At 40.2% G+C, this 11,518-nt stretch overlaps 1 protein-coding gene across 1 annotated transcript; it reads right to left on the reverse strand.

The window, feature by feature from the left end:
* Positions 1–807: 807 nt before the first annotated feature.
* Positions 808–8,551, reverse strand: Cav2 (caveolin 2). Its single transcript, XM_034518837.2, has 3 exons — positions 8,236–8,551; positions 7,689–7,876; positions 808–2,831 (listed from the first exon to the last, which is right to left on the reverse strand). The coding sequence occupies exons 1-3, from the start codon at positions 8,383–8,385 to the stop codon at positions 2,681–2,683; spliced, it is 489 nt and encodes a 162-aa protein (XP_034374728.1). The 5' UTR covers positions 8,386–8,551; the 3' UTR covers positions 808–2,680.
* Between the last annotated feature and the right edge of the window lie 2,967 nt (positions 8,552–11,518).

Genomic DNA, 11,518 nt, shown 5'->3' on the forward strand with positions numbered 1-11,518 from the left:
ATCACTTTCGTATTTAAGAGTTAGAAATAGAAATATCAGTTTATTTGGGATTAGCAAAATGAGACTTTCCAAAGATCCAGAGTGGTTGGTTTGTGAGCAAGCCACCACATATTGGTTATCAAGTGACAGGAAAGTTTATGCAGAATCTCTTCAAGTGCTAGAAAAACAGAGAATGAAATAGTCAGTCTCATAATTCTTAAGGACAGCATTCTTTTTCCTTATGTGCATTTGCAGTGTGTGTTCACATTCTCTCATGTGTGCACACACTTGGGTACGTGGTTGTGCATGCATCTGTATGCATGCAGGGCCTGAGGTTTGTTGTTGGAAGTCTTCTATCACTATTCACCTTGTTCGCTGAACAAGATTTCTCAGTTAACCTCAGAGGTCATGGATATGACTAGTTTTCCAGCTGGCTCTGGAGATCTCATCTCTGTCTTTGTAACAATGGAGCCAAAGATGGGCTGGCAAGTTTACACAGCTTTTATCTGGGTTCTGGGAATCCAAACTCTAATCCTTATGCTTGCATGAGAAGCACTCACGTTAGCCATTTACCCATCTGCTCATCCTCACAGATACATCTTGGAACAGCAATTCCTGTACTTGTTATTTCAGGTTTTAATATACTTTATTTGAAAAGCTTCTTGCTCTTGAGTTCCAGATGTATGAAATAAACAGCAGAAAGACAAGCTATAATAAAATCAATGAAGTCATTCACTGTTTCTAAAAATGCTTATTATAAATAATGAGTGAATTTCTTTGCCTCTGACTTCCAACTGCCCCCCAAAGAAGAAACAACACATTTACATATTCAACTTTGATTTCTTTTATTCATAATTTGAGTTTTTGAGACAAAATAATTCAGGAAAAGTTTTAATCAAAGTTCACTCGAAAGTAATCATTATTCAGCAAAAGGAAATCATATATATTAGAAATTAAAGGTTTTTTATATATAATTATACATATTTGTCTTTAAAATCTGTCAAGAACTATTTTAAAAGGTTGAAGCTTATAATTTATTAAACTGATATTTTATTGTTAAAGTTTTGACTAATCAATATATCCAGGTGTTTAAAACTTAAATAACAAAAAGTAATATAAAGCCATGAGACTGACCTTGGAGACTAGTATGATACAATTTTCAGAGTCACTTTAATGACAATGCTCTGTGGCTATTACCATGCTATGACTTCTTTTTCTGCAGATGGTACAATACCCTAAGGAGTTTTGAAATGTTTCTTTTATGATTACCATCAAATTGATATGAATTTTATAGCTTAGTCTCTTGATATGATATTTTGATCTGGTCTGCAATAGAATCCCAGTTCAATCACCAATAATACTGACCAGAATTGAAAGTTTCAAAACAATTATCTTCATTCAGTGAAGATTTGACACCTATGAGCTCATTCAGGTTTTGATAATAATTCTGAAGTTTGAAAAATTACATAATTATAACATAGAAAGTTTTTATATACCAATTCTTAAAAGGCCGTGCTGAGTAACTGCTAAAATAGGTCTAGAATTGAAAAGAAAAAATGTTTTATGGGTTACAACATTCACACTAGAGAACATCTTGAAAATTTGTAACTGTTAGTTTTTAATTTACACATGTACTTAATTTTCTAAACCCTCACAATTGTTAATTCTCCTGTAAGTTCTCCACGTGAGCCACTGCAGTAAAAAAAAAAGTGCTTAGATGTTAGACATAGCCTTTATCATAAAAATATTATTAACTAGCACCAGAATTACTTGAAAGTAAGTGACGCATTCATAGGAATGTAGAATACAGATTCAGTTTCTAACTATATGGGAGAAAACTTCTAGTAAACAAAACAGCTACACATCTTATGGTCACAGACAGACAAACCCCAGTCATAAAACATTTGCTGGGAAAGTTGGAAAGGACACTTAGACAGCATGTTTTACACTGCATTCCAAAGAAGCTATCAGAACTCTCAGATACGAGATCACAGTCTTACCAAGAAACTTAGCTATGCTTACTTTATATATGAGATCAATAAGATGGCAAATGCAAGAAAAACACACTCCAAGGCGACTGCATTAGAATAACACTTGCATTAGGTGTAAAATATACAGCAAAATGAAACATCTTATTAAATAGGCTGACAGGCTAATAATATTGCAGAGGAACACATTTTCACATTTATCTTTCTTATTATATTTGATAGTTATTATCATAAGTATATGCTTTTGTATCATAAGTATATGCACAACGTTTCTAGAATCTTGGAATATATTACCTCTAGCTAGCCTTATGATCATGTCTGGAAAAGTAGCTTTAAGGGCATTACTCCTAAAGTAAAAGAAAATGAGAAATTTTTTACTTTTATGAGCAGTTAGGCACAAAATTACTCTAATGTCTGAGGACGTTGCTCCTGATTGATGGATGTTTTTTCCTAAAGTAAAAAGCTGTCTGTTCTTACATTGCGTGTTGCTGATTCTTAGTATACAAAACATAGAATTAGATATAGAATCCTTGGCTTTTAGTGGGGAAATCATTATTTGTAAAGATCTGTCAGCGAACATCGATAAACCCATCTTAAAAGTCCCATTGTAAGAGTAATTATAACAGTTGGGAAGCGAACAGGACAGTAGTACTTTCTCGTTACATCAACAGAGTTGTACAGCATCCAAATGTTTGGACCTGAGGCCTGAGTGATCAGTCGTGGTTCAGTTGTATGCTGACAGATGAGAAGGTGCGTCCTACACTTGTACACAATGGGCCAATGACAACGTCTGTTACACTCTTCCATATTGTCTGCACGGAAGGCAGGACCATGAGGCAGGTCTTCACAAAAGGCATCAGGATCCTGGAACGGGGGGAAAGGGCGATATAAGCATTGTTAATGTTACCGCTAACAATTTGTGTTACCAAGTAAGGGGCCTGACACACACACATGAACAACTATAATAATGACTTAACTCAAACCTGGTTCAACAGTTCACAATACATAAATGAACAGTGGCCAGCGTGGTAAGAAGGCACGCTGTTTAAAAGATAAACGGGCCCATAGATAATACATGTTAATATTCTTTTTGCTGGTTGAACGCTGGTGGAAACGGTAAAACGAAAATAAGCAAAGTGATTTAGTTCTCTGCCAGATCTCTGCCCCTGAACATTAACTGGCTAGCACTTCCTGTTTCTCTGCGGTTCTACTTCCTGCCTGCCTTTCCCTTTTCTCTCGCTTGGCCTATCCTCTTAGCCAGTCTGGTTGGTAGCAACCTCTCCGCATTTCTAATGTGCTGAAACAAACCTAGTGATTTTCAAATTTATCAAAAAAGCATGGAGAGTAGATAGTTATATTTCTGTTTTCCCTTCTAGATTATATGCTGAAGTTTTTCTTTCATTAAGATTGGTGTGGAAATGAATTTAGTATTCTGTCCAGCTTCATATTGTTATCACCATTCACAACATTAACGACTGCATATTATTATTCTCCACAGTAATTATACTCACCAAGAAGGCCTGTATTCTCTAGTTAAAAGAGAGAGTGTTTATTCCCACGTGTTTGTATACCTTCTCTTTTTCCCATGTGCTTGTATTAAGATAGCTTAATATTCTTCAATTACCCAGGTGAAGTTTTTGTGTGATCCCCTAAACAATGTTCCCTTTGACAAAAAAAAAGTGTTTGTGAATTCTGAATTCTGCCAGAGATCTTGATGGAATTATTACTTGTTACTTGGTGGAGAGTTGGGGGTAAGGTTGATATTTTCAGTTTGTTTTTAAAATCTGACTATTGCTGGGCAATGGTGGTGCATGCCTTTAATCCCAGCACTTGGGAGGCAGAGGCAGGCGGATTTCTGAGTTCGAGGCCAGCCTGGTCTACAGAGTGAGTTCCAGGATAGTCAGGGCTATACAGAGAAACCTTGTCACAAACAAACAAACAAACAATAAAATCTGAATATTGATTTTAACCCAAATGATCAGCAACTGTGTGTTTGATTAATATGTTTTTAGAGTACTGAATTATTCATGCTGCCCATTTACATAGACTATATGTTATGTTTTGTTTCAACTGCTAAATATTTGAAACAATTTATTTTGTAAGAGCATTAATTATGGATATTTAGAACTAAACAGGTGACTAATAGTTGAGTGATAGCAACATTTCATTTCTTATTCTGCATGCTTCTCACATGATGTCACTTCCACACGCTGCCACACATTAACAAGAGACTGGAAATCTTACAGAACCAGTTATGGGCCTAAGCTTTATTACATGTCCCTGAGATGTCACATGGTACTGTCATCTAATAAATGATAATCAATAGACCTATTTTGAAACCAGAATATATAATGAAAATATTAACAAAATAACCTCAAATTAATAGACATCTCTAAGTTTATGTCTGAAAGTTTGTTAATCAAATCCACTTCACATTGAATAAATTGCACTCTCCACTCTCCTTAGGCTAATCCCTTTTGCTTTTCATAACCCCTTATATTTCTGGGCTGTAAAAAGGCACTTGAGCAGTTTGTGATTCACTGAACTCCAATTGGCCATGTTTGAAGATTTCAGTTCATTGGATGTGATGAGAGTATTTTATTTTCTGCAAGTTATTCTCATTTTTATCAGAGAGTTCAACAGGCCTTGGATATAGAATTTGAGTTATGTATTTGTTTTTGTTTTTTTTTTTTGTTTGTTTGTTTGTTTTTTGTTTTTCGAGACAGGGTTTTTCTGTGTAGTCCTAGCTGTCCTGGAACTCACTCTGTAGACCAGGCTGGCCTTGAACTCAGAAATCTGCCTGCCTCTGCCTCCCCAGTGCTGGGATTAAAGGCATGCGCCACCACCGCCCGGTGTTGAGTTATGTTCTTAACATTGTGAATCACTTCTCTCCTAAATCTGCACACAGTTTAGACTGATGATAAATGTGTTGAGGCGCCACATAACCAACCAAATGCTACTTATGTGAACTGCCTAATCTACAGCCCTCTGTGCTGCTACTGGACAACTAGCCTGGGGTCAGGGGTTATTATTTGTCTTTATACTACAGTGTCTTGAAGCCTGTGTTGTCTCAGCAATGTGCTGTATTGGAAATGAGAAACTGAGCAGTGTATTTCCAGTAACCTGACATCTATTTTCCTAGCATTCCAGAAAAAGAAAATATGAGAGTATAGATGCCCCTGTGACATTTCTTCAGTTATGAACAACAAAACTTACATTTACAACAAAACTTACTTGCCAAATGGTAAGAGGATCTGATCAAGGCATCGAATAAAATCAACTCACCAGTCCTAATGAGCCGAACATTTGGCTGAAGGTCCAATATAACCAGATGTTTATAATTTAGTTTTTGTTATTTGCTTGGCTGAAGAATCTGATATCTACCTGTTGTGATGTCTAGCTGTAGTTCTAGCTATTGGAGAGGCTGAGGCACAAGGACTGCTTGAGCCCAGGAGTTCAAGGCCAACCTGCACAGCATAGTGAGCTCTGTGTTCACGAATATACAAAACCACTAATAAACCAAATAACTCCTGTCCCAACGATAACAACAACCAAAACAAAACATCTAAAATCAGGTGTGTGGTGACACTGACTTGGTTAAAAGCCCCTTTCGTTTTCTCAACTGTGGCTAAACAATGAACAATCCCTGCTTAAAAAATATAAAATAAACACCTGATGAGTAAAATACAAAAACAAAAAGCCAAGCTTGCTCAGGCAAGTCTACTGTTCTATAAGCCTTCCAGTTGATCCAGCTTATATGTTAGGGGCATGTAATTCATTGATGATTACTGTTTCGTAATCAAAGGTAAAAAGTAACATTTAAACACCGATTCATAGCTACCCGATGACAAGCATGTAACAGTTAAATATTAATGCCCAACATGAATACAGTTTGACAAAGGAGCCGAAGTTAAATAATAAATATTCTGTGTCTAAAAGGGACATGGTATGATGATTCACCAGTGGAAGCCAGTCACGAAGCTCCTCCCACTCCCAGGGAAGACAGGTGGAGAGAACCATCAATTAGCTCATTGTCATATTGTTAATATCTTTCCACTGTTTAGCAAATGAGAACTTGCCTTTTTTTTCAATTCTTCCTCCAAAGCTGTGAGAAGACATAGTGTTGTCAATAAACCTCCATTGTTCAAAGCTAGCATGTCACAAAATGTTATGGGTCCTTTGTTTTCTCTTATTTTTTGAAAGTAAAAAAAAAAAAAAAACAAATTCAGTTGTTCAGTTGGCGATTTTAGTAAGTTTTGTATGTTGATTTAGGCATGTAAAAAAAATCACATGTGTGGGAATGTCCGATATTCGATAACTATTTAACTGTATAACAATAGAACATGCTTGTTCGGACCTACATATACACAAAAACAAAGAGTTTCACATCTCTGGCAATCTTTTGGCCCTTTCAACATGGCTGCTTATAGCCTCAATGGATTGAATTGGTGTTGTTTGTTTGTCCTTTCATCATCTGAATTTATATTTATCTTCCAAAAGACTTCTTTTGGTCTTCAGATTCCTTTCCCTCACAAAGTTCCCATTGTTTCCCAGCTTCTCCATTGGGGTTCACCATGTTTTCTCACCATTTGCATTTGTTTCTAGATACCCCTCCCAGGTGATGGCTAGCTGAAGAAAGGTGTGTGTCCTCGCCCAGCAAAACTGTGCACCTAATAGGTGTGACATTCAGAACTAGCTAGCTAACATGACAAAGTGTAACTAGAGACCAAAAGAAGGAGCGAGTTGGGTAACTCCTGAACACTGAAACTGCATTGGGGTGTGGCAATGCCCCATAAAGTGAAAAACTAAACGGTGGTATCTAGGGTTACACATGTCCCCAGGACCACTTTGAGGTGCCATCTTGAGAACTATTGTGACAGTGGGGATGATTCCTTGAACAAAGTAGATAATCTTTAACACGAAAGAATTTCTCGAAGGAATGTGCTTGTTTCCCCTAAGAAAAGATTGAGTGCTTAAAAATGATCTATAAGGCTTATGGTATATTTTGAAGGTGAATAACTTTACAGACATCCTATCAACTTTCGATTGGTGTCCATGTTTTTTTTCTCGTAACTAGATGGCATTTTCGTTTCTGCTTCATAGGTGAAACAATAATGTAGCGGCCTATTTTCTCGTTTCATACCTTGAGATTTTACTCTTTCATGGAAGGTGTGCAACCCATCATTGTAAACACCTCCCATCTCCCCGGGGTTCATTGCTACCATTTGCCAATAGCAAGACTTGAGTGGCCCAGTCCACAGCCTGCCCTTCTCCATGGGTCAGAATATAGCGCTGTTTTGCTCAAAGATCACGTTTGTTTTGCTCAAGCACAGATGGTGACTGAATAGAAGTCAATGAAAGGAGGAAAGGACCTGCCCAGAACCACAGGCACAAGTCACAACAGGCCCTAGAGAGAGCAGCCTATGACAGGAAGTGGCCATCCAGCCCCCACCTCTGCACTCAGCTCAACCTTCTGCATGGAAGGAAAAATCACACCCAGGAAAAAGGCCCTTGCTTCCTTCTGTTTAAACACTCAGCTGGGACTATTATTCTAAAGAAAGCACACTGCCCCTCAAGATTTCTCAGGTCTTGCTACCCTTGGGAACTAAGTAAGCGTTCTCTCTGTAAACCGGCCTGGAAGGTAGGAAAAGCAGAGGGCAGGTGGCAAAAACTTCTGTAAGCTTCAGAAAGCGGATCCACCCCGCGTGTGTCCCTTCTCACCAGATGTGCAGACAGCTGAGGGTAGCAAACAGGATACCCGCAACGAAGGCCAAGGGGATGGCCAAAAACACTGTCAGGAACTTGTAGATCACGTATTTGCTGATTTCAAAGAGGGCATGGCTGCAGATCCACACTTTGTCAAAGGAGTGTGTAGTCTCAGGCTCTGCAATCAGATCTTCAAAGCCTAGCTGCAGAGAGACAAGATGCAAGGACTCCTGCTATCATCCAACCTGTCAGGAGTAGGGTGGGGGTGGGGTGGGGACGGAGTAAGGGGCGGTGGCAGAAGCACTCTAAACCGGGGAGGTCCGAAGGAAAGGCGACCTGGCTAGAGTATCCTCAGCTTTTCTTAGAGTGACAGTGGGCACACAGGAATTGGACACACATTCCTGGCTGTGCAGGGAGCCTGAAGGCTGTGGGACCAGGGCAGAGTGCCAATGGGACCAGCCGGAGCAATGGGACCAACTCCCACTACTGGGGAGAAGTTGAAGAGTCATCCTCCTGCAGCAGCCTCCAGCCCAGGTGATTGATAGCCCAGCCTGAAACTCACCTTAAGATGCGAGTTGAGCTGGTGAGGATCCCGGTCATGACTCGAGTCAACATACTTCTCGGGATCTGCGTAGTCGACACCACTGTGGTGGCTGTAGGCGTCATCGGCCATGAAGAGCTGCACGTCAGCCTTCTCGGTCTCCAGCCCCATCGTGGCTGGCGTTGGGAGAGTGGCTCGGGTCGGTCGGTCCCAAGGCAGCCCGGCCTCCCCTTCCCGTGGCGCCCAGCCCCGCCCCGCCTGGCTTCGCCCTGCCTAGCCTCGGGCTCCACGGGCGGCGGCCGCTTCCCGCTGCCGGTTCCCGCTCCCAGCCTTGGCTGGCCGAGCCCCGCCCCGACCCTCTGGGCCTGCGGGGAGGGAGGGCACCTCTCCAGTTGCTTGCCAGAGCCCCAAGGAGACTGGGGAACCGGCTGGATGAGTCATCTCCTGGCTCGGTAAAGCCGGGCAAAGCAGACCTCCCGGGCCACTTGGAGAGCAATTCCAACTGGGATGCTTAAGGGCAGGAGGATTGGTCCGGGAAGTGTGTGTACTAAGAGAAGGTCTGGAGGTGCTAGGGGCAAGCAATAGGAAAGTCTACATGCATTGCTGGTTGGGTTAGAGTTGTGGCACCTGCTCCACAGAGCTAACCCGAGAGAATGAGATGTTAATTCCTAAGTTTACTTGGTCCCTAACTCACAGCAGTGTTGCTGAATTGTGAGGCTAAGAGTCAAGCGTACCTTATGGGCAGATGATGGGCTCCTGGAGCCCCTTCTGTTTTGTTTTGTTTTGTTTTTGTTTGTTTTGTTTTGTTTTTTTTTCCCCAGAGTTGGTATGTGAGTTGTTCTAGGAGTTTGTGCCTTCCGAGGAGAGGTCTGCTCTTCTACCTCCAAACTACAACACTGGATTTTCCCTTGAGTCAGGATTCTGTTCAAAGATTGCAGGAATTAATACCGTGCAGACAGATCTGTAATACCATCATAGGAGGAGCATAAACAGAAGCCTAAAACCACGTCATGGTACGTGAATGGGCCTGCGGACCATTCCCTCAAGAGCTTCAGTTGGGAGGAGTTGGCATAAAGAGTTTGCCATCTGGTAACCTTAAAATTTGCCTGCGGGAATTTGTTGAATATAGATATGGAATGATGCTTGCAGCTTGCCCAGAGCCCAAGAGGTAGTACCAAAGAGCAGACATTGCTTTGGACAGCAGACTTTAGAGCCTCCTGAAAAAAAAAAAATCTCTTGTAGGGATTCGATTTGAAGGATTCTTTGGAAAGGCTATTTGGGGAGTAATGAAAGTTACAAAACAACCAACCAACCAACCAGACAACCCGGGAACTGACAGGGAAACGTATTCTGAAGGCAAAACTCTGTATGTATGAAGGCAAAACTTTGCAGTGTGTGGGTCAGTGTGGCAGTAATGCAGGATGTCACAGGGTTGAATCCCAGGTCCTGGAGACTTCTCTCCCTCACATAGTTCTGTTACTCAAGCCTCCCTGTCTCCCTGAATTATACTTGTCCTTTATAGGCCTTACACTTGTTTTCTCGGCATTTCATGCTCCTGCATTCATTCAGACTTTCTGAGAATCTGATAGGGTCTAGATGCTGCCACTGGAAGGCAGGAGTTTGAAGGGAAGGCCATGATATTGATTACCAAGGATCTGGAAGCAATAGATTACATCTAATTAATCTTTCATAAAGCTACATTTCCTCAAAGTTGTAAGCTCTTTCTTGAGAAAACAAAAATCACAGCTGCAGTCAGGGTGGTGGCTGGGACATCTGGCCCTGAGGCTATTTCTCTTCCATGTCTTCAGGATACCATCACATTCCCAATGTCCTCCTTAGGACAGTTGAAAGAACTGTTGCAAATAATTGCTGAGTTTTCAGGTAGTGGAGACAGGAGGCCATCGAGAGGTAAATCTAATTTCTTTTATTGGACAGTTACAGTTATAGATTCATTTGTAAAATTATAGGTATTTATAAAAGATGTCTCTGAAGCTTATGCTAAAAGCAGAACCTGTCTAGATTTGGTGTATGCTGTGAAGAATTCAATAGAGGAAGACTCATTTGTTGACTTACTGAATATATCCCTCTACCATGGATTGGGACTTGGTGACACTTATATTAAAGACATTCTTGCCTGGTTCGCTATTTTAATTCAAGTTTTTTTTTTTTTTTTAAGGATTTCTATAAAAATGATTTTGATGCTCTTACTAGAATATTCTTAGACACAGGGAGAAAAGAATGTAGAGATGATTGTGTTAATATCAGCTCAAATAGAAAAAATAGAGGCATTTCATCATGGCAATAAAGACATTTGTCAAGATTATATAATCTGAAATTTTTGTGTATAATGGCAGCCACCATTATCCTCAAGGGGATTAAGTCAGCATGATTCCCACAGCAAAGACAGTCTTATTCAGGCTAAACTGATAAAGAAAAAAAAGTAAAGATGTTATAGCTAAATGGACGAGCCCACACGAGCATTGTCCAGCATGCTGGATGACCCTTCAACGAGCCTCAAAAACGTATTCCGTTATAAGGAAGGGGACACTAAATGTCATATGAAAATCAATGCTGGTGCTGTCTCTTTCTAGCTGTGATTGTGTACCATGTCTTCTAATAAGACTGAGCTTTTGATTTCATATAAAAATAATGGGGGAGTACAACTTGATCATAGATTAGTATTTGAAAGAAAGAAAGAAAGAAAGAAAGAAAGAAAGAAAGAAAGATCTTTTTCTGGCTTATTGTAATGTGTTTGTGAATACTCATATGAACAAAATCAGTTTCCCTCTAAAGTTTTCTTCTTAAATCACAAGTATATCTTCTAGTGCCCTGCATTGCTCACATACAGCTGTACTCCTTGGCTATGCATGGAATTGGTCATTGATGGAAATAATTTCTTGACATTTAAAGCACTTGGGTAAGAGGAGGCTTGCTCAACTTCCACATTATTGGCATATTCAGCCAGATCACCCTGTGCTTTGAGGGCTTGTCCCAAGAACTGTATGTTTAGCAACATCCCTGGCTTCTGCCTCACTAGCTGCAGATAATTCTGTGCAGTCATGACAACACTAAATGTTTTCAGACATTGCCAAATGTCCCCTGAGGACACAAGTCACCTTTCCCTGCCTTTCCTGGGTCTGAGAACCATGAAATTCACCACTATTGAAATATGTCACATGAAAAACTGAGGCCTCACTGCATATTAATAAGCCCCTACTTAAGACAAAGTTTGGAAGTGTACTAATAATTTATCAGAAAGCCTGATTCTTAATTGAGAAACGTCTTCATATCTACAAAAAGCTAA

Source organism: Arvicanthis niloticus, chromosome 15, assembly GCF_011762505.2.
Source record: "Arvicanthis niloticus isolate mArvNil1 chromosome 15, mArvNil1.pat.X, whole genome shotgun sequence".
Lineage (NCBI taxonomy): Eukaryota > Metazoa > Chordata > Mammalia > Rodentia > Muridae > Arvicanthis > Arvicanthis niloticus.

Excerpts from the sequence above, each read along its gene's own strand:
- Cav2 (XM_034518837.2), bottom strand. The coding sequence starts at position 8,385 with ATGGGGCTGGAGACCGAGAAGGCTGACGTGCAGCTCTTCATGGCCGAT. Across the intron at positions 7,877-8,235 it reads AGCTCAACTCGCATCTTAAG|CTAGGCTTTGAAGATCTGAT; the intron begins GTGAGTTTCAGG and ends GTCTCTCTGCAG. Across the intron at positions 2,832-7,688 it reads CTCAGCTGTCTGCACATCTG|GATCCTGATGCCTTTTGTGA; the intron begins GTGAGAAGGGAC and ends CCCCCGTTCCAG.